The 25,152-nt window shown below is 41.5% G+C and overlaps 1 protein-coding gene and 4 non-coding genes across 6 annotated transcripts; all 5 read right to left on the minus strand.

The window, feature by feature from the left end:
- Positions 1-270: 270 nt before the first annotated feature.
- On the minus strand, positions 271-24,969 carry NOP58 (NOP58 ribonucleoprotein). Of its 2 annotated transcripts, XM_048953216.1 has the most exons (15): positions 24,804-24,969; positions 21,798-21,874; positions 20,166-20,218; positions 17,902-18,026; positions 17,016-17,152; positions 15,799-15,863; positions 13,844-13,978; positions 12,953-13,098; positions 11,894-12,020; positions 11,116-11,279; positions 10,262-10,396; positions 8,967-9,028; positions 6,494-6,627; positions 1,570-1,691; positions 271-844 (listed from the first exon to the last, which is right to left on the minus strand). In XM_048953216.1, the coding sequence occupies exons 1-15, from the start codon at positions 24,846-24,848 to the stop codon at positions 788-790; spliced, it is 1,584 nt and encodes a 527-aa protein (XP_048809173.1). In that variant the 5' UTR covers positions 24,849-24,969; the 3' UTR covers positions 271-787. The 2 variants fall into 2 exon arrangements, with proteins under 2 accessions (XP_048809173.1, XP_048809174.1); XM_048953217.1 differs by lacking the exon at positions 21,798-21,874 and having other exon boundaries at positions 24,804-24,938.
- Positions 11,678-11,761, minus strand: LOC125697279 (small nucleolar RNA SNORD11). The gene has a single exon (XR_007378750.1). It is a non-coding gene; the product is annotated as a small nucleolar RNA SNORD11 (small nucleolar RNA).
- Positions 12,764-12,847, minus strand: LOC125697280 (small nucleolar RNA SNORD11B). Its single transcript, XR_007378751.1, has one exon. It is a non-coding gene; the product is annotated as a small nucleolar RNA SNORD11B (small nucleolar RNA).
- On the minus strand, positions 15,124-15,211 carry LOC125697284 (small nucleolar RNA SNORD70). Its single transcript, XR_007378755.1, has one exon. It is a non-coding gene; the product is annotated as a small nucleolar RNA SNORD70 (small nucleolar RNA).
- On the minus strand, positions 19,785-19,873 carry LOC125697283 (small nucleolar RNA SNORD70). The gene has a single exon (XR_007378754.1). It is a non-coding gene; the product is annotated as a small nucleolar RNA SNORD70 (small nucleolar RNA).
- Positions 24,970-25,152: the final 183 nt, after the last annotated feature.

Here is a 25,152-nt window from a genome sequence, read left to right on the forward strand (position 1 = left end):
ATGACTGATTTCTGTTTCTAATAAATGAAATGCTTTCCTTTTCAAGTCCATTTTCAGATGGCTGAAAAAGTCACTGTGTTCTAGTTTTCCTGTTCCTTTTTTTTTTTCCCCCCTCAAGTGAAGAAAGTTGCCATAACCATCACAGAAGCCATTTGGAAACTAACTCACGTTTGTTCAAAACATGTGCCTCAATTCTGTCAGACAATGTTACAAAACAAATGTTTAAAAGATGATAAAAAGTCTGATAAGAAATACACTGCAGGCTTGATAACACCTCAGCTGTTCAATGCTTTTTTATGTTACTCACACATATTTGTATCCATTTTATGGAGAACTTAAGAATATTTACAAGGTTTGAATTTCTTAGGGAAGAAACTGCAATGGAATGTTTACACATTGAAAAAATAGTTTCATGCTGATCATTCAATTACAACATTAAATTTTAGGAACAGTCCCAATAATGGTTAGAAAGCCAGCAAATAAATTACAAGACAAAGGCATAAGATCTCCATAAAAATGTTTTTATTCTTTATCAGTGAAGACTGCATATGAAAAAAGGATCTACTGTCAGCTTCTCAACACAAGATACTGCAAAACAACAGAGCAGTCTTCCTAAGTAGCAGGGACAGTGGGGTATCCTGCTTCAGGGCAGAAGACAGCTATCAAATGCACCTCCTTGCCCTCTAGCAATATAGAATGGTAACAGTTTTCAGCTAGAGGTTAAAGAAATTACGTCAAGAAATGCTACTCTGAAGCACTGTCCTATGGCCTGTGTTTCCACCTTTTCTCAGTCTTCATCCTCGTCTTTCACCTTCTTCTTTTTCTTCTTTTTTTTCTCTGTATTCTGGAAACAAACAAACGTTGCTATGAATAAGCTGTAATGGAGAAGCAAAACAACACGTGCAGCTAAGCAACAGAGCTCAAACTCAAAGCATCTCCCCCAGCTGCCATGCTCAGCACAGCACAAGAGATGTTCCCTTGCTCCGCTGCTACTCCACTTGATGGTTAGAACACAGCAAGGGAAGTTGTGCTGTCCGTCACACACTGCTGGCTGCTCCAAGCTGTGGTCAGTCTGTAACAGGCAGTGTAGCTGCTCTAATGAAAGGGGAATAGATGAAATTCCATGTTAAGAACAGAATTTCAAAACTGAGCAATTAATTTAGTTACAGCATCCAGTCGGCTGCTGCTAGGAGACATCAAGTGATGCTTCATCTATTCAGCATGCACAGACTTTGCTCTACAGGAACCCTGAACAACAGAGATGCCTGTGGATCAGTACCAAGAGATCTCTAGAGAAGTAGTAACAAAAATGGAGACTAAAGCTGGGGGTGAGCTCAGAAAAGGAAGGGAAACACTACTAGTGCACTGAGAAACCACAATTTCTCAGGCCTTATTATGTAATACAACTCTTCCTGAAATTTACAGTGATGGATATTACTAAATGAAGTTGCTAAAAACAGTCCCTGCATAACAGGAGTTCAATAGGCAAGAATATTTTCCCCTTGCTCCATATATTTTGAAGGGAATCCATCCTAAAAAGGGTCAGGCAGCTGTGCAGTTCTGCCTCACCTCAACTGTAGAGCTGGTGGGCACTTCTTCTGTCAGTTCCTCCTCTTCCTCAGCCTGCTTTTTCTTCTCCTTTTTCTTTTTCTTCTTTTTGACAGGCTCATCCTCTTCTACATTTGTCTCTTCTGTACCAAAGAAGGAAGAATAATAAAAGGCAAGTTGTTGATTATTACAAGGGTAAAAGGCAGAGGGAAAAAGCTATGAGATTTGAGAGGATGCAACAAGGATATTAAGAAAGCAAAAAATACCACGCTGTCCCCACACTCATCTTTAATCCTCTCCTCCCCTATTTGTATGACTACTGCTTGCTATCACCAAAACTTACAGCTACCTAAGACATAAATGACAATGTGACAGTACTAATCACATCTCACACAAAAAGCACTCCTATATGCCATCCCTAACATTCAAAATAAGCCTGCATGTTTTATTTGCATTTCAGGTGCTCTTTTTGAAAAGAGACTGCCCACAGTTTGGCAAACATTTTCACTGGCATCACAAGAGCCAGGGAAGGACCCAACAACCCACATCAGCAGTGCATTCAGCCAGCAGCAGGTTATTGGCAACTGATTCCCTTATCTTCACACTGGAAAGAGGCAGATTAGCAGTCATTCAGAATGGAAAACACAAAGATCTCCTAATGCTGAGCTGACAAAATATTTAATGCAAGAGTCGAAACTCTGTCCTAAAAAACAAGATTTATATTAACCTTGGAGAACTGTTAACTCCAGGAGGGATTTATTCACGTTCTCTTACGCTTATTTTTCCATCTATTTGCCAACCACTGGTGTATCTGATCACTGTGTTAGGAGGACTACAATTTACTACTACTCATCTTCAACAATATATGCCACAGTCTAAGGAGTCTCCAGGTAAAAAAAACAAGCAGAAACCATTATTCAGCTGATAACTTTTGCAGTAGCCAGCCTGCTGCCGGAATATATTGAAGTTAAATTTATTTGCACAACTGAGTCAGTGCTAGATAGCAAGTTTCTCAGTATGAAGTACTCATGAGCACATTCATGATGGAGTAACCACTGTCCTTCAGCAGCTACAAAACAAAGATGCTGAAAACGGTAGTACCTGGAATTATGTATAGCTGTTACCCAGAAGCACGACTCAAGATGCTGTTTTCTCACTGCATTTCTCCAAGAAACATTTCAGCCTGAAAGTACACTCACTTATCACTTTCAGAAAGAAAGGAACAAAAATAGTATTACTGCAATAATAATAAAAAAATCACATTCTGAAATCTTCATTGTACTGCCACAAGTTTAGTACTTCAGAGCAGCAGGACTGAGTCAAAAATAAGCTCCTATCCTTGCCATCAAAAAGCCTTCAGACAAAAAATGGGCTTGAGTACAGAAAATTTCTAGACATTTCTGCAGCAAAATCCAGCCAACCAACACATTCATTTTTTTGACATTTAAAAATGCCAGAATGAAAATAGCAAAAGGATTCCCAACAAAGGAACCTTTTCACTGTATATATGATTTTAAGGGGATTCTGCCATAAACATGCTTTGCAATTAACTGTGTGCAAACATAAGGGCACAAAACGTGTGAGTATACTCACCTTTGTACTACTACTTATATGAGATAGGTAAAATAACCCTATGCTACATTAATGCCATACAGTATGACAGGAGTGTATGCATCACATTTTGCTACGATACACGCTTTCACTCAGCAGGATGAGTAAGCTCTGCACTGTCAAGCACAACACTGGGTAGCACATCTCTTGCTATTACCATGTGTCATCGAGTCTGAAACACCAGGCAGTGGAATCCGCCACAATTTACAGCCACAGATAAAGCACTGAACACTCACAGTCACTTCTCACAGCTGGCAGCAGATACCTTCAAGAAGATTTAAGTTGTTGCTTTCTAGCAAAGCTCATCACAGGACTTCATACATTTGAACCTAGGCAGAATGAGGATAAAGGCTCCAGGGGGGCTACTCTTCTCCCTCTGGATCCAGTACTTCTAAGTCACTCAAGCCCAGCAGGACTTCTTTGTGATACACAGCAGTTGACAAGAAAGCCACCAGCCGCTGCTTCAGGCACTAAGGCACAAAAAGCAGCACCCAGAAGAAGAGTTTGATCAATGGTCCTGCACAGCACTGAAAATCATTAGTTCCAGTAACCCATTTTCCACCAGTCTTCTCTAAGCTTTTACACACCAGCCTCCAATGCACCCTCCCTTCTCCATATGATGCCCACACACACCATTAACTCACACAGCCTATCAATAAGGACATTACATCATGACACTCCTGTCATTTAAGGCTTTGGGCCTTGCAGGGCTCATGCCATTAATTTAAGATGATGTCTCTTGCCAAGAGAAACCTTCACAGGTGACAAGCTGCTACTATAACCTGATGCCTCCACACAACTGGAGTACCTCACCGGGAGCACTGGCTAGCCTCACTGGTGGTACATATTGTTTGGCCACAGCTAGCTTCAGACTTGAGGCAACAAAACATCAGTCCTACTTACCATTCTCCACTATTAACACATTTTGTATTAAAAAGCAACTCCTTAAGTGGATTACAAATTATTCCAGGCACTAACCCTCCCTTTAGTTCCTTTTAGGCGTAACATAAGAGCTGAATGTAGTTTGAGGTCATGCCACCCCCCCTTAGCCCCTATGCTACTAAATTCCTGTCCAAGGTACTACCACCACACACACGCCTCTAACAGGCAGAGAGAAAACACCACACTTTGCAGTTGCATTTACATCTCAATCTAGCCCAACACAAAATACTGCTCCCCTCTACTACAAATGTTAAGGCAGTAGTCTGACAAAGCACTTTTCAATGCAGCTTTCCACCTCATTCTCATTCCTTACCTTCTTCATGGGATATGGACTGGATCAAACTTGATCTGGCTGAAGAATTTTTTTCCTGGACTGCTTTTCTACCGTGCCTGCTTACTGTGCAGCTGCACAAACAACAAGAGGAAGGAAGGGGGCAGAGAATTCCTACACAATGTATGTGTAATCTCTGACCAGAGAAAACCTTAAGAGTAGTGCACATGCAAATTAGAGAGTACTGTATTGAAAAGAATAGAGCCAAGAACAGCAGAAACCGAAATGCTTGTACATATTCAAGCAGATATGCAACATAAATCTTAATGCTGGGACCTCCTCTGTACTCTTCAGTATGTTTCAGAACTTAATGAACTACTCAACAAACTTCTTGGACCAAAACCTCACCAGCATGCTGTTGCAGACATATCAACTAGAAAAAGAGCAAGGTCATGGTTTGTCTAGGATGCTGAAGGGATGAAATCTATGTACAGTTGTTATGAGGTAAATAAGCTGTATGCTTCTTCCATAGTCTGGCAAGCATTTGGCACACAGTAGGGCTCTAGTTCCCAAACTGTCTCAAAATTACACACTTGATATAGAGATCTGGGGAAGAAAAATAGGAGCTATGAACATCCAAAGGATGCCCTACTCTTTCAGGTACTTTGGGTATCATTAACTTTTCCAAAAATCAAACAGCACAGATTTCAGTAATTCGTAAGTATTCTTATGAACACTCTCTACAGCTCAAATCAACCTTGGTAGCTCAAGGGCAACTATGAGGCTCCAACATTCTCAATTCTCAATAAAGCAAAGGAAGAAAACAGAAGCAGTTTACCTCTATAAAAGCACAAATCATTGAGTAACATTTACAAATAGAAATACCATCCTCATACTGGTAAGAGATCAGGCTGGAAATAACTGTAATACTTCACCTGCAAGCAGCTCATGCCTACAAAACATCAATATTTTTGTAACAGAAAGAAGACCCAAGGGAACAACTCTGAGGCTATAGTAAGGGGATTTAGTTGAAAGGACTACCAAAAGCAGTAGCTGTGAGAACACCCACATTCTACAAAAACCAAATGGGCAAAGTTCAAACTTTTAAAGTACTCAAGTGTCCTTGTTTCATTATGATAAGCACAAGAGAACAAGCTGGAGCACATATCTCAGATTTAAAGTACAAAGAATTCCCCCACCCGTGTAATTTCAATTCTCCTAAGTTCAGTTTCCTACAAGTTGTTCCATACATGTACACAGACACCAGGGCTCAATTAACAAACCAGTATCTGGAAAAATCACCTCTCTGTAAGTTGAGCGTTAAGAAGTAAAGAGTCAGCACAATTACTCATAACCAGCCTCTGATTTCTGTAGAGCACAGCAGCACAGAGGAAGACAGAAAGAAAAGGCTCTGACAGCCCCAATCTGCAGACATGAGCAGTAGATAGAACTGGGAGCAGCTCAAGCCCGATCTAGTTCAGGGCTCCACAAGAGGAACTTGAAGTCATTCCAAGTTACCTACTGGGTACTCTACTGTCATAGCAAGCATTAGGCCAGCCATTTAGGGGTGCTGCAAGTGTACGCACAAGAAGAGGGACAACGTTGCACAAAGTGAACCACAAAACAGAGTGCTTTGAAATCACAGCCCCAAACCTTTCTTCACACAGTATCTCAGAGAAGAAGAGAACAACTGTCACCACAGTTGTTTTAGCTCTGTAGACAATAGCTCCTTGTGTACCATAAATTCAGACTGAATTTTCCAAGGGTCATTTAACCTCAAGTCCTGATGTTCAACTTTTATGTGCCGGAACTCTCCTATACAGAATAAAACAGCATTCATTTAAAGAAAACTCAGGCAAGTTGTTTTTCTTCCCCCACAGGAACTTTCTTCTTTCTAGATGCTAAGAGTCACTGAAGATGAGCCTACTATACAGTGCAAGAATAAGCAGAGCTCTTACTTGTTAAAATGTTCAATGCCTACAGCAGTTTTATCAGAAGATTCTTTTTTATTATTATTAATATACTGCATCAGACCAAGGAGAGCAACCAGGTCCTGTGGATGGCCGTCAGACTGCACAAAACACACAGCAGCACGCTAGCAGCATAGATGCAGCAACTAACCTTTCATCTCTGCCTTGAACTTCTTCGCTTTCACCGCAACCCCTGCCTCCTGCTCTTCCACTTCCTGAATTTTGCGTTTCTTTGAAACAGCAGGAAGCGTAGAGTCACCGGAAGGATCATACACCTTTATTTCACTGTAATGAAGAAAACAAGTCAGTTCAGGTAATGAAGAACTAGCCTCCAGGTAAGATCTTGAAGTTAGCTTTCCAACACAATCTCCTGAAAACATTAGCAAAACAATCCTGCTCAGCTAACAAAACATCTACAGGTAGTTGGCCCTTTCTTCAACGCATGAATGGTTCATTGGTAATTAGGGGTACAGAATATATCCCATGAAGTACAACTGTCTGATCTGAAGAGAAGGATCAGTTCAGCCAAGAGCTCAGTTCTGGTTTATATCTGAGATTCTACAAAGCACTTAAGTTACCCATTTTATCTCTTGCCAGCTGAAAGTCTTCCTATCACTGTTGTATGGTCACAAGTACATAGCTCCCTACAAATAGGGGAGTTCATAAGCGTACCCCCCTAGGGTTATCAGAAACACAGGACTGGGAAGAGCTTTGTTTCTGCTTTTTCTGTGCTGTTTCTCCACCATCACATTCACAGGGCACAAGTTAGAAGGCAAAGTAATGGCTCATGTCTGTACCACTGACTTCACAAGACAGGAGAATACCTAATCTGTGGCTGAAGCCACCTCTATCTGAATACCAAAAGGTCCTTTGTTCAGTCTTTACCTCTTATAGAGACTGCAGAGAATCAGCTGCCCTTAAACACAGTTCTCTTCCACCATACTTTTTCAAGGACAGTTGAATCACTAATAGCAATAAAGCAATTTTTTTTTAATTCAGAACAGAATTCCTAGAAGAGAAAGAAGTTCTAAAACAGTAACTCCAAACTATTTTCCATCCAGACATGTGAGCATCTAAACTTCTCTAAAGCAGGAATCTGAAGTAGCTACCTTGCAGAGGTTGCAACTGCAATTGAGACTAGTGATCAGACCGAGAAACACACAGCAATACTAGCAGGTAGCATTATCAACTTCTCTAAGCATCACAGACTCTGATGGCTATGATCACAGCATGTTGCTTGGCAGAAACTGACTACACAGCCTCTTAGGAACAGTGGATTCTGTTTCATCTCTGCAAAGTAGTCAGACAACAAACTTCTGAAACATTACTGTGATGTAATTAATACTGGGTATGTAGTTCCATACTTGCCAATATTCTTACAACACTAGTTTGGCCCTTCAAACAATATCCACAAAGCTGCAGTAGTATGGCTACTATGAAGATAACTTGAAGGAGACTGACCTGGTGTACAGATCATGGCCAAAGTAGTTTAACTTTTTCAGAAAGTAAACATGCTCCTGAAAATAAAACTTCAGAAATTCCAGAATTCAAATTATTTTGAGTGCATGAAATGAGTATTTTTAATCTCTTTCCCTTTTAGACAGCCAAGCTAGGCTAAACAGCACGAAGTTATCTTCAGCGTCTCTTCCCCCAAGCCTACACGTCTGCAGAACAAGCCTAAGAGTAGAAACATGTCCCAGCAGGACTTGACCACTCCTCACTTCAAGAGGTCATAAACCTACAAGTATGTTGTCTTCTCAACACCTTAAGTTACTGCCTCCTTACACACACTGATGCTTCATTTATTGACAGTTTTTTCGAAAACTGCTCCAGAAAACACAGCTATCACTACCCTTTGAGACACTTCACAAATGGAAATGCAAGTTACAGCCAGCCTTGAAAAAGATGTGTGGTAAATGCAAATGGATGCAATGCTGCTAGTTTTTCTGACAGAACTAACAGCCTGCTCTACTTCTGTCAAGCACTTGCCCTTTCTACACCAAGGAATCACCAGAATGGGAAGGCCAGGTTAAGCAAAATGCCTGCAAATAAATTAAGTGAAAAATTCAGACATCGCAGCTCAAATTAACAGTAATACATTCCAGCCCTTAGATGTTCAGCCAGCAAAGCTGCAATTCACTCATTTCAGGCACCAGAAACCACTCTATCTGTTCCTTAAGACTCTGCTACAGGACCTAAACAAGGAGATCAAGCTTTGCTCAAAACAAGTGGGTTTTCTGTATGTATTTCTTTACTTTCCTAAAAATAAGATTTCTAGGACAGCTTTCAAACATATCCAAGAAATTCATATGAACACCAATTTTCTTAATTCTAACTTTTTCAGACTTGCATTAAATAAAGCTGCTATGTAGTTATCTGATGATGTCAACAATTTTCTGGTAGAAAATCAGACTGTTTCACTACTTTACTGGCTTCACTATAACTATACAATGTGGGAACATGGAAATTTGCATTAGTGATGGGGACATGGTATCAATGTTTTAGAGCACCGACTATGTCTTCTGGATTTGAAGGCAATCCAACCCGCAATGAAAAAACTTCTCAGGAATAAAAGTATGAAGAGTTATTTACCCTCAGTCAAGCTGAAAAGAAAAACTACTCACCTCTTGTTTTGATACTTGTCTGCCCTGGCCAAGGCTTTTCCAGTGCCACTTATTCTTCTTATCTAAAAGAAAATTTAGAAGTGAGAAATAAATTACTCAGAACAGAAACAATTCACAATACAAGATTCAGAGCCCTTGAAAGGAATCAGAAGTGGACAGATGGGCTTATGTGATTGGCCAGGATCTGGCACAACTGTACAAGTCTTTCTCCCAGGATTAGAATAGCGACAGGGTGACAACTGAGGTGAGAAAGGCCTCACGACATGCTTTTCTAATACTGCTCTTCCAGAAGCCAGCTCAACTAAGGGACATCTAGCATGGGATCAAACATAGCACAGCCACATAAAAAGATCAAAATTGGAAATTCACTGAGCTAGTTCAAATTTGTGCACGCTTTCTTTTTTGTAAGGACAACTGTATGTCAGGGTAGGTATCATTCTACAGCTGGCATAAAGCTGACCTTAAAACCACAACACAGGCTCAAAACTTGATCTGATTAAATCTGTACTTGTCAGATAAGTTGGTACTTTGGTATCAACTAATATAGCTCCTTCCTTCTGTTTCCATGGGAAGTACTGTGTCCCATGAAATACTCAAAGAAGAACTGGCAGGATTTTCTGGATTTTTCTTTTTTTTATTTTTTGGTACTAGCAGTGCCAGTAGTACAACATAATAGCAGCAGATAGAGCTTGGAAGGCTGCAAGCAGTCATAGCTTGCAAGACCACGTGCAGAAGGCATACTACCTAAAAGGGGAAAGTGAATCCTATGTTGTCCCAGTATGTTATGCCAATGGCAATAGATGGAACAGCAGGTACAGAGAGGCAAGACGTGTATTAGGTGATGAGAGGGTAATGCAGCAGCTCTTCTGTGATGCAAATAACATCTAGCTTTGGCTCTGAAAGCTCTGAACTCTACACACCATCAGATTTTGGGAAATCACAATGAGAAATGGAGCGGAGGAGGAAAAATAAACAAATTGGCTTCCTTCTTAGGCAAAGCAGCCATGACATAACAAGTATATGTTTACAATTAATAAATAAATGTACTAGAATATAAGTGCATGATCATTTTCGCTTCTTCAAAGCCAGCATTTTTCAGTATAACATACATAGGGAACCACACAAACAAGAAAAACTGACATCAGCTCACAGGCCCCCCGATAAGGTTTGGAGATAAGCTACAGAGTAACAATGACAAAGATGCAATGTATCAGAAAACCATGCCAGAAACAGAAGAGGTACAGAAGTCACATTTTCCAAGAAAGTCGGCTTCATGCAGCAATCCAAATGCTTACTCCTCTCTCTTCCAAATGCCTCATTCTTGTCTCTACTTTTAATCTGTTCTCAGCTCCCATTTCAGCACTGGTATCCTCTCCAAGGGCATCGTAACGAATAGTCAAGGCAGTCTTAGCTGCCAGCATTCGAGAAATCTGGGCAAGGCAAAAAGAATATTAAATGCTAAGACTGAACATAAGGCAATGATTCACTCTGATCTGGAAACCATAACCACAAACAGAAGAACAAAGCAACCTTCTCCTAGCAGCATTCAGTCCAGAAAACAATTAGTATGTCATTCTTTAGCACTTACCGACAGTTAAGTAACACCATATTTTCTACATCAGTAGGGGGGACACTTCTAAACCTAGCAATTAAGTTAGACATCTCCCACTCTACCTCAAGTTTTATCTCAGGTCACTTTGAGGTATAATTTCCAGGTGAATAGCTTTCTTCACAACTCAAGACGTCTCCATCCAGCCGCTTTACAAAAACCTAAGCTCTTTAAATGTAAGCCATGAAAGTTACTACCTTCAGGACACAGTATGAACTTGATTTTCAAATAAGACTAATGCCTGACACAGCTTAGCTTACTATCACATAGAATAAAGCAGTAAAATATCTCTTGAGAAAACCAGTGTTACATCACAACTCAGCAGGAATGGATCTATTACAGAGTTGTGTTGAATAGACCACCCCCTTCCCCTTTGTCAACAGGAATGGACACCACAAAGATTTGTGGGATACTGGTATAACCACGAAGCAGAACAGGAGACAAGGCCAAGGAAAGAGCCTTAATGTGAAGCTCAAATCATCTCAATGGCACACTTTCACATTCTGAAAAAAGCCAAGCTTCAACAGTTCTGAAACTCACCTTTCCTTTGTTCTTGGCAGCTGTTTGTCCCACTAAGGAAGCGTGATAGATAAGGCCAAATTTAGGCGTGTCCCGCTTAGTCTTCAGTGCTCTGAAGAGTGCTTTCTCAGCACCCAATATCTGAACCGTTGAGGCTGGATGTTTTGCTAGATTCAAGAGAGAACCTAAAAGGAAGTGACACAGGAATATAATCTATCGGAAGAGCAGCTAAACAAGCATAATACTAGATCCCTACAGTATTCAAAAGCAGAATATCTGAGCACTCAATTTCTCTACAAGTTGCTTCATGCCCATTTCCCAAAGCACAAGTAAGCCATTTCAATCTTTCACGCTTAGACTAACTCTGTCTCTGACTTCAGCAACAGGAAAGAAGGGTGAGTCAATAAAATGTTCGGTACAAGAGTCATGTCTACTCCTGACCAGGTCCATCGGCAAGAATACATCACCACACAACTGCAGCAGATAACCAAAATAACGCTGCTACCTTGAGCCAATCTTAATACAAATGCTTGAAGCCAGCTTCTAAGTATTTTATCTGACTGGACTGTCAGAAGGGGGCTCAGGGTCTCAGAAGAGGTAGTGACTTAAGTTGCCCTCATATTCCAAAAGGATTCAGGCCAACCAAGAACTACATCATCACAGACCGGTACCAAGCTCACACTCATTCTCAAGAGATGCTCATCACTGTCTTGCATGATGCCTTTAGCCAATTAGCTCCTGACAGACAACTTGTGATGAGGTCAACTAAGCTTTATTTACTATGGACAGTGTGACCCACCTGCATGAGCAATGAGCCTTGCTCCTACCAGTTCACCCACCATGACAGTGAGATTAGGAGCAATAGCCATCATTCTGTTCTTCAGGTAGTCATACAGCTGTGTCCGATACTCAGAGATCTCAATCACCTGGCATACAAAGTTTAGTTACACAAATCAGAATTGGCTGACAGACAAATCAAAGCCCTAAATGAAAGTGTTGAAAATTCCAACCAAGGAGGCTAACAGTGCAAACTACACAGTCAAGAGTCAGTTACAGAAAGCTTTATATAGGGCATATTCCCAGAGCAGAGTTCCATCCATGAAGTATATTGGATTTGTATTGTTCATTCTCTCATGCAACCTATTTTCTCAGTAGAGCTCCTGATAAAGGAGCTGACAACATGCCAAAGACAGCGAAGCAGAACAAAAATACTTAGTAAGGACGTTTTCTTTAGGACAAAACACTGGAACATTCAGTTTTCACATAAATCTTTGTCACCATTCTCTTTAAATAGGATAAATGGTCTTTACTTGTTCCATACAAATACACTCAATTAAAACACACATAAAAAAGCAGCCCAGTCTAGACTGAGAACAGGAACTGCTATTCCTAACCCTGCCACTCCCTGGTAAAGTCACAAAGGGATTCAGCTGGCACCAAAGTCAGAGGGAGTTCATAAGCAATACAAATGAAAGGAGAGGGCTCCTGATTCTTTTTAGGCCTCAGTGCTAACTTTTAACCCAGGGCTTACCACCCGGCTTCAAAATTGACAGGTTAGAAAGAGGTTGCACAGTACCATTCTCCTAAGGGCTTAAAAGCAGATCAATGCCAGAATTCCACGCAAAAGGATGACACTTGCAGAAGGCTTCAAGTAGACATGGACAGATTGAGATGGCTCAGATGAGGTAGTGACTGTGCACCCTCATGTTTGTACATCAGGAAAACCACAATATAGGAATCATCACTGCCATCATGATTGTGTTAGAAAAACCCTAGGAAAGCCTCTCCTTGGTAGAAGAATCTCTGATGTTGTGAGGCTATGTGGAATTTCTACTGCTATTCATATATGTGTACATACCTGATCACAGAGATGGATTATGTTGTTTATATCTTCTTCTGATACTTCTGTTCCCATGGAAATCTCAGCAGCAGCTTTTACATCTTCCTCAATCTCCTCTGATAGGATGTCAGAAACATCAGAAGATGCAAAATTTCTTCTATCTCCTGCAGGGGACAGATGAAAGCATGTTTGTAGTGGCTGCAAGATGAGCAAGTATGAGAAGAACAGAAACAGACAGATAAAAGCTAAAATAACAACAGTTAGTTAAATCTGCTATCATCCTAACCTAAACCCCCAGAATAAACATTTATGTTCAGACTTTATTTACACTACCTGAGAATGGTTAGGAAAATTAAGTTTGGAACTAGAAAAAAGCCTTTATTCTGTAACACCAAATACTTCACCTTTTCAGTATTTTCTTGCTGTAAAATTCTCAGTCACAAGATTACAAAGGAAGAATACCAGGAAGCAAGCAGTCACTTTTAACTAACCAGGCCTAAGTAATTCTTCCTACGATTGGAAGAGAAGGAAAAAAAAAAAAAAGCAGCTGTAGACAAAGGGAACGGCCACAAACAGGCCATGAGTCCCTTTACATCGTATTTGGCAGCTAATATGCAAACTGATGAGCTGATTAATTCTCATTCTATGGTATGCTGGTGGTCTTCATGAAGAATTGGCTGGTCATATCATATTAGCTTTATACTAAGCTTCAGAATTTCAAACTGCATTAGCATACAGAGGCAACTATACACCACTTCTCTACTGGCCCTATTTACACTGCTCTTGATGGTAGGATTGTACACGACACCATGACCTGCTGGAGAGCAAGCAGCTCTGGTCTACAGATGTCACAACATTTCACATTAGTACACAGTGCATTCCCCAGGCTCACGCCTCCTCATTACTCACCAACTTTCCGCACGCATTTACAATACGTTAGGTTATCTGTGATGATTTTACCCAGCTCAGGGAAGTGCCAACCGTACCATTCTCTACAGCGCATGATATAATTATTCAGTTCTTTGTCCAAGTCATCAAGAAGTGCTATGAGAAAGAAGAATGGGCATTTGTTTCTTACAAGGAAATGAGAAATGGTTAACTCTTAAATTGACAAACTTAAACAATGTAAAGAGATGAAAGTAGATCTGTTGTTCCAAAAGTAATACCTCCTATTTATTTCCATGGAAACTGTAACAGATGCAAAAAGCACAACACCACTATTTGATAAAGCAAATTCTCATCTACCAAACACTTTTTTTTCCTCATCACAGTCACCACCATTAGCTATACATATTCATCAGCAGTGAAAAAGTCTGCATGCTGCATTAATAAAAGTCTGCACCAGAAGGCAGACCCACTGTCATCACTGCCTTGCTGTGCTGTCATCCACTGTCTGGTCTCCAGAAATGTTCAACAAATATCACTGAAAGTCACTGGGCACCAATTTCTCCACACAGATGAATTCAACGACACCTTTGTTTCATATATGCGTCCATGTCAGATGCCATTTTGTAAGACAGCCCCGTTGCTCCCATATGTCACACAGTAACAAAATATAACACAATATTGGTGGGAAGGTTCTACCTCCACTACCATACCACCAATAGTCACCTCTGATGTTGCTGGCCAACATAATAAAACAGGAGGCATTATCTTCGGAGCAGACTTCATATTTTATCAACAAGATTTTATGGAGTGAAACTTAAGCTTCAGTAACGTAGAAGTCTTTGGTTTTCATAGAACTGCATAATCGTAGGCACAACAGTGCAGAAACACCAGAATTACCACAAACATGGTCTGAAAGTTTCACCACTGGGACCACCTTGGAGAACAGACTCCTTTAACAGCTGCAAAGGGCATTCTCTTGGATGGGGTACAGGAGCCACTGTGATTCTCCCTGTCTATCAGAGAAGTGCTACACCCACAAGATGGATGTAACAGTTAGCCACCTAATAAACTTTACAGAAAAAGCCTAATGGTGAGAATGTATCTTGTACTCAGTTACTTCATTATATTAAGCCCTTTAATTGTCTTTATAGTATAAATGCATCCTCCAAATCCAACAGGCTCACCAGCTAGAAGATATGACTGATAACTGGATTTACAACATCAACATGTAACACCCACGGCATATATTGCTACAGAGCCCCGAGGCTAAAATATTTCCCTCTAGTGCAATACCAACATTCCCATCTGTTGTCTCAGTGGTAGTGACGAAGTAACTGAATTAAATCATTATTTTCAGCTTAACTATGTTTCATCATTGACAGCAGTCTGGGAATTAATATTCAAAACAGAATTCCTCGCTACTGCTCACAGCAAGAATGTTGATTACGATGTGGATGCCTACAAAGACAAATGAGGAATGGGTGTCCCTATCTGTGTTCATAGCTGCAGTCTGTTTTCCATTAAGAAAGCATGGGCATGGAAAGCAGCATAAAATACTGCAGTGGTTTTTACACCTCTGAAGTAAGAGCATCTCCAAATCGCTCCCTATGTGACCTACCATGAAAACGGAGATTCAGAAAGCCCTGTTGTGTGGGGCCCAGACACTCTCCCAAAACAACTGAGGTGAGACATGTTTGGAAGTGAAGTCCTCAAAGGACTGAACTTACACTGCCTGTATTTCAGCTGATCTCTATGCTAAGAAAATGGACATTGGCTTACCGCACGACCCTAACAATGTCAGTTTGTGGGAAATCCTACTGAGATAACTAACCTTATGCCTAGCTGAAACACAATATGATTTACTGTAACATGGTAAGGGAAAAAAAAAATGACACCAATGCTTTTCTGCAACCAGCATCAAGAAGGCAAATAACATAAGCTGAACCATTAATAATTTAGGCTTTAAATATACTTACAAATTGCCTGAACAATCATGGTATCTACTTTGTCTGGGCTGAATTTCAACTTGTATCGAGAAAGGCTGTGGATACAGAAATAACTTCATCAGTACACTGACATCCCACTGCAGAGCACATCCCACCCATCCCTATTTTACAGGAACGTGGCTGTCCACGCATTCATTCATACCAGCTCAACTCTGTGGAGCTGACCACTCCCACTTGTGACCACTGAAGGAGCCGTGACAACCCAATCTGTGACATATGACGAACATGTTGAACAGCTGTGACATATACATGTGCACATGCTGTGAAAAAAGTGAAAGCTAAGGCTAAGTGTATCATGTGAATCAGACTGAGCACAAACACTGTGGCAGGAAATAGGTTTCTAGTTTCCTTCTGCATTGCTTCCCGCAAAAATTATTTGTCAATAGCACTTTCAGTTCTGCAGCAATTGGAAGTGATCCACAAAACACAAACTACACTGCAAAAAATATCAGCAATGGCAGTGAGAAGTAATAGAAGAAACTTCCCAGAACAGACTCTCACTAACTGAGAATGTCCATTATCATCCGGCTTTCAATATATGTTAAAAATTTCTACAGTAAAACACATGATATCCATTTATATCTTCTTTTTTTGTTAATGCCTATGTTCTAGACACAATTAGCAGCAACAAAGGCATTTTTAAAGAATTAGCTACAAAGCAGTTCTCTAACTTGCCAATGGCTACAGAACAAGCTCATGTTAGAAAATGAATTAAAAGTTGCTCATGAGTATATGCCTGACCCTGTGCTGATCCAGTATTTTTTTTCTATTTAACTACTGCTCCACTAAACCTAGCAAGGTGTGATGGTGAGAAGGAAAACATCTCTCTGCCTTTAATATTTACATTATATACGTTATATGCGCATGTATGCCAGTGTAAATCAACAAACTATAATTCTCCCATCTCTAAATGGCAATGGAGCTTTAAACTAACCACTCAGCTGCGACAGAGACATTACAAACCAAACTAGTTTGGTGAAGGGAAAAGAAGCTATCAACTTTGGGGTGAGGCTGAAGCCTTTCCCCAAAAAGGTGGCTGCAAAGTGGAAAATCCCCACGAAACAAGGCTTCAAGTACGCACGTATGTTGATTTATAAAGTGAATACAAAACTATAACACAGCACAGAGCAGCCAAGGACACAGGAGTAGGGCAGTGACAGCATGAGAGAGTTGTGCTAGGAACTCACCTGTGTGCCAGACCCAGACACATAGCTGCCATCTCTCGAGAAGGCAGGCCTGTAATAAGCCCTTCAATCTGTGAACGAATCCCTCTCATCAGCTCTGTAACCATCGGGCTGTGTATACAACTCAAATTCAGCTTATCCTGTAAGATGGAAATTGTTGAGTCCAAGTCAGACATGACAATAACGTTTCTCTAAATCCCTTCTTCCAGAGCTTTATCTCATTACGCCTGGCTTCCCCGTGGCAATTCTGTGGTCACTCAACAGGTTCAGGTCTTTTCTCATGCTTAAAGTAGTAACAACTTCAGTTCACTACACTGTATCCAACAATCCCAGTTTGAAGAGGAAATGCATAATTAAGCCCCTATTTACTACATAGGCACTGGATGTGCAGAATCACAATTTTGAAGTTTACTGGAAAGAGTTTGGTCCCAGAGAGAAAATTCAAAGGCAGAATATATGAGTTTTCATTTCTTCAGGGTTTGGGATCAGAGAACAAGAATGAATAATTAGGTCAGAGCCCTTGGCAGTATTCACTTCAGCACTGAAGCCTTCTCTGTTTGCATCCCACAACAATCTAACACAGGATGCGAATGTGGCTGAATAAAACTCTCTGAAACAGGCAGCAATCAGACATGAGATGTGAATCTAGGATTTAACAGTTAGGAGGTACCAGAGAAAGCAGACCACTTCTACAGCACTTGCTCCTCTGCTCCTCTTCTTGCTTCAAGAACTGAAGGAGACAACTGATCATAAGGAACAGAGATTCTACACACCACAGACACCATAGTGGCAGCAGGTTCCACTGCTAATAATTTTTATCTTTCTAGAACCTGTTTATAAGATCTCAGTAGTATGAAACAAAGATAAAAACAGGAAAGTCAATAATCACCTTTATGACACCACCAAGTTTAGCATCTGCTACAGCCAACTGTTCATGGGCATCTTTTGCCACTATCTTCTTGAGAATTTTCTTCAAGTTCTTGCTGAGCTTGCCTTCTACAAGAGCTGTAGATGCTGTAGAAAACAAGACCACCAAACATGCAGTTTCATTCCTTTCTTAAAACCTGCAACTCTATGACCTCTAACTTAGTATTTTTATTTTGACTGCCACAGTAGCTTTAGTCTGAGCTGCAATACCACTTCACTGCGTAGAAATTACATTCTTGCCCTATTGAAGACCTAGATCAGGAGCCATTTTCCCACCTGCTTTGCCTCGCTTCATGTGCTTTCAATTCAGTTTTTCTGAATTTTGCTTATGGAATGCTACAAGTACATAATGTCTGTACGATCAATAAATACACAGAGGTTAGGCTTAGTAAGATTATCACGGTGGAAAGATAATCAAAATAAATGGAAATGCTCACAGTAAACTCCACAAGCAGCAATCTCCAGAAAAAGACCCTTCCCCAGTGGGGGTCAGCCCTCAAATGGGGTCTAGGAGAGGTGCAGCCAGGCTCCACCCTTCCTGGCAAACAGCTGCATTGCCTTCACCTGTGCTCCCATGGCTGACTCAGCGCTTGCCTCAGGTGGTCAATCAGAGGTTCAGGTCATGATCCAACAGTTCCCATACACATGTCTTAGATGTAAATTTCACATTTCCAAAAGCAAAGTTTTAAGGGAACATTTTGTATCCAATTTACTTAACTAGGTCCCTTTGTCCACTTAAATTGAGTAATGGCTTATTTGCATCCTGTGCTGACAGTAACATACGGTCCTTCAAAGCCCAAGAAAAAACACCCAGCACATCCGCGGACTGGGGAGTCAGAAACAGACCCTTTTAGCATACACCACATAGACTGAAGAACTTCAAATGGGTTCATTTCATACTTAAGTATTAACTGACCTGCAAGAGGTTTACAACCCCACACAATATATTTTAAGATGGCACAAATAAAGCCCTCTGTGCAGATCAACTTGGTACTCCACTGAACTTCGGTGACTGATACATCTTCAACATAGCACACAAAACACAAGCCAGTGATTTTTGATTTCTAGAATCTTAAGGAAATGCAAGAGCAAATTGTGTGCTCACTTACCTTTTTCCTCTCATCCTTTCTAGAACAGAGGTAAGTTATGAAACTTTCAAGATAGCCAATAGCTCCTGAGCCTCATAAAACAGGCACTTACATAACAATCTCTTCAAAATAAATGTAACATAGGTAGGTTGAGTAATCTTCTCCATTTTCCAGATAGACTCAAAGCTCTAAATTAGCATTTCCCATTGGTTTTATTGCTTTGTTGTTCAGGTGTTGGGATTTTTTTTTTTGCATATTTTCAAATCAAACTAGCAATACATGATCTGAATATAAACCTAAGCAAAAGCAACCTATGCCAAAAAACACACCAGAGAAATATACTGCAGCTTCAGTCTCAACTCTTTCATTTGCATATATGACACCTCCATTTTCACAGTGTTTCCTTACCTTCTTCTAAAAGCTACCCCTACTATCTTAGAATATGAAAATCCATTATTTGGTAGTAAACATGAGGTATAACATCCACTTACAGAATTTACACACTGCCAATCCACTCAGCACTAACAATCATGCTATCCCTGAACAACTAGCTAGCACTTCCATCTTTTCTGTTCAAACTAATTTGCAGCATTGAGAATTTAAGTGTTTAAATAGTAAAAATTACTGAATATAAGGCTTTCAATTTTGTTTAAGCACCTGAATTTCTCTGAAGTGCAATATCAGCATTTTTTCCACTGAAAAAAAAAAGTATAACACATCCGTAAAACAAGCAGTTATAATAATATGTAGTCTGATATCGTCTGTTGTCTCAGTGGTAGTGACGAAATATTGCCTCCAATCAGCTACATTCAGTTCCAACAAGTATCCATCATTGACAACAGACGATGCACAACAAATTTCTACGTGGCGCTCATTAGCAAATTGCTTGGGCAATGAGTGATATGAAAAAAAGTAAGGCTTCGTTATGTCTCTACTACACTGTAGAGTGGGTGGATGACCTCATAAAACAACAGAAGCAGATGCCTTTGAAAGATGCATTATTGAAAAACTACGCAAAGAAAAAACAGCAGACAGAGGTAAGCAATGAGTGAACTATTGTCTGGCAGGTTAGAGATGGTTGTTGTTTGGCTGGCTTTTGTTTTTTATTTTTCGATGAACAATGCCAACTTCCCCTTACCAGCAAGCGCTTCTGTTGTGTCCTGAAACTTTTCAAAGTGTTTCAGCTTTACTCTGCAAAAGAAAAATGCAATTATGTAAACAAATGTATAGAAACTAGATGCTAAAGAAAACACTCGCTTTTTTTCTTGCCCTCACTATAACAGTTTCCCTCTTTGCCCCCGATTGCAAGTGAGCAGAGATGAATATTCAGACCCTCAAAAAGGAAAAGGAGCAATGTATCTGATATTTAAGGACAGACGTTAAGCACATGAATTTCAAGACTGCACCATGATTGTCACTGCTGCCTGATAAAACTATCCTTCTCATCTTCAAGAGAACCTTCTGCCTCCATGGGACACAGCCTGCACAGTGCAGATTTAACACTCTTTTCCACCAAGAATTCTTCAAATCTTTAAGACTGAACTGATTCACTGCCCCTGAATCCTCAAGTCCGCCCTTGTAATTACATGTTAGAACAGAAGTTTTGAGCTGAGCTTAAAACAAAGAACCAGTAAACAGAAAATTCTTCCATCGCCTAACTGCTCACCAGAGCCAAAAATCATATATGCAGTGTTTAAACACACTGTGCCAACTCCCACAGCTCAAGTTCCTTCTCCCCCTCACATAATCTGTGGTGTTGATATCTAGAGTCCCAGTGAAGAAGCTATCACAATCCAGTAAATTCCTTGTCAAGGGCAGGCATTTAACTAATCCAGTTCTGATTAACCACTGTGCTTTGTGAGTCAAGTATCTGCAAAAGAAGCAAGGTCACAGATAAAGCTGAATGCCTGAATTAAGAACACAAGCCCAACAAAAGCCCCAGGCTTATTCTGATGCCTTTTTAGAATCATTAGAAATACAAGAACTAACTTGATCAGAGAACAGATCCATTAAGAGCCATATGCTGTCTAGCAAGTGGCCAGGATGATGTTTCCAAGACAAGATTAACAACACTTCAAACAGACAAATGTGGAATATTCTGACTTCTCCTCTAAATATTCCTCCAGAGCAGTACAAATCCAACTCACAAGTCATAGCTTGTTCAGAGGTATCTGTTCTAACCAAAGCTGGTTAGAAATGCTCCAATAAAAACACCCTAAGCAGACTTGGCAGGAATTCACCATTGTTCCCAGCCTTAGGACTATTTGCTAGAAAGGCCAGCTTGGTCAGCAGGCACTGCAATCCCAGGCAGCTGCTCAGCAACACTAACAGTCATTGGTGGCATGGGAAGCAACACTGGCTCTCAACTCACAGAAGGTTTCACATGCTATTAGTTTCAGCTGGATTGAACCACGATGGGTTTTTATTTCAAGAATTTCCTGCGAGCACAAAAACATGTTATGTCAGCCAGTTTCAGCATCATAAACTTGGATGTTCTTGTCAGAACATCCAAAACTCCTTATAATATTGTTCTTTCCTTTCTTCAGAGGCACTGGTAATAACTTCTGCAGCTTAATTATGCAGCCATACACACAAACACATATATATCATTTCAAGATAGTACTTGATTTCACGTTACTGGTGTTCACAGCTTTTAAGTTTTACAATATTTAAAAGTCAACACTTGTTTCTGAACCTTAGGTTAATAGAGCTATACAGGCAGCTTTGTACTTCTAAAGTCAGGCTGTCACCCCCACATCAGGCTGCTTACATTTTGTTTGCTTTTTCAGGAGTTTCAAACTCCTTCCACAAACTGTCAACTTCTTGGAGTTTTTTCTCATTCAGAACCTGCAGACAAAAAAAAACAAACAAAACACAAGTATATTAAAGCACTCCTGAACAACCTTCAAACCTGCATTCAGTAGAGATGTCCTGGCACAGATTCATGGCACATCCTACCACTGGAAGTTACTGCAAATTGAGTCAACAAATGCAATTATGGTAATCTCCAGTCTCACCGTTCTGTCTCAGCATCTTCATCCCACTCGGAATGCAACTGAATTTACAGAATTACACTTGCTTTCAACTGCATTATAGAAGTTGCTCAACAATGGCTAGGTCCTTTTGAACCTGCACCATCAAAGCAAAGCCCTCTCCTTGTTTATCAAAACTGGTCTTGCTCCACCTCTTAAAGGATTCATTCACAACCCCAGTGACCCAAAACCAAACCTGTCTCTACTCTGGGAAAATACAAACACGTCTGGGACACCTCACAGGAAGGAGTGATCCCACACCTTACCTTCATGAATCCAAATGAGCCCAAGGAAGAAAGGACATCACAGTAGGGATGACTTTTCACCACACCTCAGTAATCATTTGAGTTAAAATTGCCTAAGACAGAGCAATGGTTTAATCCCATCTCTGGTCAGAGGGGATTCCCTTTCAGTATTTAAACAGGAAAAGGATAACAATTATGCCATTAGACCCTGCACACATTTCACAAAATGCTGAGTGTACTGCAAATTCCTAGAAAATTGCTCAGGGGAACAGCACCAGCAAGATCCTTATAACTTTAAGTTCTTTATACCTCAGTAAAAATGCTGGATTTAAGTTGTGACAAGCTCCAGCACAACTACAATTTGACTTGGTCAAAAATTGTTCTTGCACCCTTGCAGATTTTTAAATTGAAGTCAAAGGAGGTTCTTTCTTAATTTTTTTAAATTAATGCTGAGCAAATAAACATGATGACTCATTTCCCACGGGTCTCTGAAGCACAAGACAACCTTTGGGCACATCTCCCCCTCCCCAGCCTATTGATTCTTTGCTTTGGATTGGATTCATCTTTGATATGGAGTGGGTTAGTCCTTCCTACCCTGAAGCTCAGAGAATTCTCTGTGTCTATAAACAGACATCAAGAAAAGCACAAGCATACAAGCTAATAATCAAGGTTGCTAGCATACAGAAATTATGGCCTATGGGCATTTTACGTCCCACCAAATACTGAGATATATTGGAACAAGACTTCCAAGAACTAGAACACTCGCCTTTACTTCTTACACACTCTTCACTTCTCTGATGGGAGCAATACCTACAAGAGAATGCTGAAGAGCCACTCAGCTTGCAAAGGAAATGGTTCTGTTCACCAAAGCATAAAGGCAGAGCACAGTTATGTTGGCTACAGATAGCTTCTGAACACTGCTGAAAAGAGAAGCGGGTGACAACTGTTTCCAAAAGTTCTGAAACCTAAATTCTCTTCAGTTCTCAAGGAATTAAAGAAACAAACTAAACAGTAACTATCTTTAGAAGCTGTCTAAAAAAACCCAAACACTATAGCGAATACTTGGATACAGAACAAACATACAGATATGACAATCACATAAACTTGCAGCTAGTGTGTGGAGGAAAGGAATACTCTTCCTTGTCCTGCACATGTGCAGTGTGCATGGGCCCTCCTGGCAGTTACAAACAGAACAAGTGTGGAAATACAAAACATGCCTCCAAATACGCATCTTAATAAAACGTTAATTATGCTCGGTTCTAACAGACAGCTTCCAGCTCTCTTGCATTCAACCCAGACACAAACGCAGTTTGCTCCACCAGGATATGTTTAAAGTCTGCAAAGAAATGCTAGAGCTTGCTGCCTGGCGCCCTCTGCTGCCTGGCAGGGACACCACAGCTGGGCCCAGCACGCAGCTGCTGACGTCAGCAGCAACACTTCTGCAGCAGAGTTTCTTCAGTTCTGTGTCTCTACTGCCTTTATTTTAAGCCAACCTTGGTTTCACTGGCTTAAATATGGGCTGTTTATAGCCCCTCCTGACTCCTGCAGAATTACTGAAAAGAATCACTGAACCTCCTGAGTCAGAAGGGACCCTCAAAAATCACTGAATTCAATTCCTTGCTCCACAAAGGATCGAAAGTCAAACCCTCTGCCCGCATGCACTGTCCAAACACATTCTGAAATCCCGGCAGTTCAGGGCCGTGCCCACTTCCTTGGGCAGCCTGTTCCATGCCCACTGCTTTCTAGTGCAGAACCTCTGCCTGACCCCCAGCTGCCCGTCCCCTGACACAGCTCCATGCCGTTCCCTCGGGTCCTGTCGCTGTCATACAGAGCACAGCTCAGCGCTGCCCCTCTGCTCCCTATAAGGAGCTGCAGCCACCATGAGGCCTCCCCTCAGTTCCGCTGCTCTGGACTGAACAAACCAAGGGACCTCAGCAGCTCCTCACACATCCTGTCCTCAGCCTCTTCCCCATCTCTGCTGCCCTTCTGCAGATGCTTTTTAATAGCTTTATACCTTTCTTACATTGTGGTGCCCAAACCTGCACGCAGTGTTTGAGATGAGACCGCACAGCATAGAGCAAAATGGGACAACGCCTGCGCTCCACCACCTAGCTAAGCAGGGCTTGACATTCAGCACTACTATGCAAAGACAAAGTGTTACACTGAATTTGACTCACCACCACATTAGTTACTTATTTTTCCACACTGAAATAAAACTCCTGTTAACAACAAAGCAGCAGAACGATAGGCCAAAGCCTGGAACCTTGGAGCTACCCACATTCCTCCATACAACCCGCATGCGGGCTCTGGGCCTCCCCCCCGGCTCCCGCTAACTCGGCTGCCACGAGCAGAAGCCACAGGTCTGACGAAGAACACTGACCAATACCCGACTCCCCTCCCCAGGACGGACAGGCCGCAACTCCGCGCCGCCCACCAGGCCCCAACCGGGCGCGAGGCGCGACCGCCTCACTAACCTCGGACCGCGCGCCGATACCTTACCTTGAAGATAGCATAGCCAGCAGCGGTCTCGAACAGCACCAACATGATGACAACGGAGCGGAGCAGGGCCGGGGGCGGCCGGCGGCAGCACAGCCACGTGCGCGCACGCACGGTACCCCCCGGTTAAGCACGCGCGCACCGGAAGAGGAAGCGGGCGCAGCGGAAGTGACCTCACCGGTAGGGGAAGTACTGAGGCCGCCCGTCGCGCGCGCTCCTACAGGCCACGTGGCGGGAGGCGCGCGCGGCGGGCGCGCGCAGTGGGCGGGGCTGGGGCTGCCGCAGGTATAACCGTTACCCTATGGGGGCGGGCATTTAGTGGGAGTGGCTGCGCGAAGGTAGCGCGCTGAAA

The sequence above is a fragment of the Lagopus muta genome, chromosome 8 (assembly GCF_023343835.1).
Source record: "Lagopus muta isolate bLagMut1 chromosome 8, bLagMut1 primary, whole genome shotgun sequence".
Lineage (NCBI taxonomy): Eukaryota > Metazoa > Chordata > Aves > Galliformes > Phasianidae > Lagopus > Lagopus muta.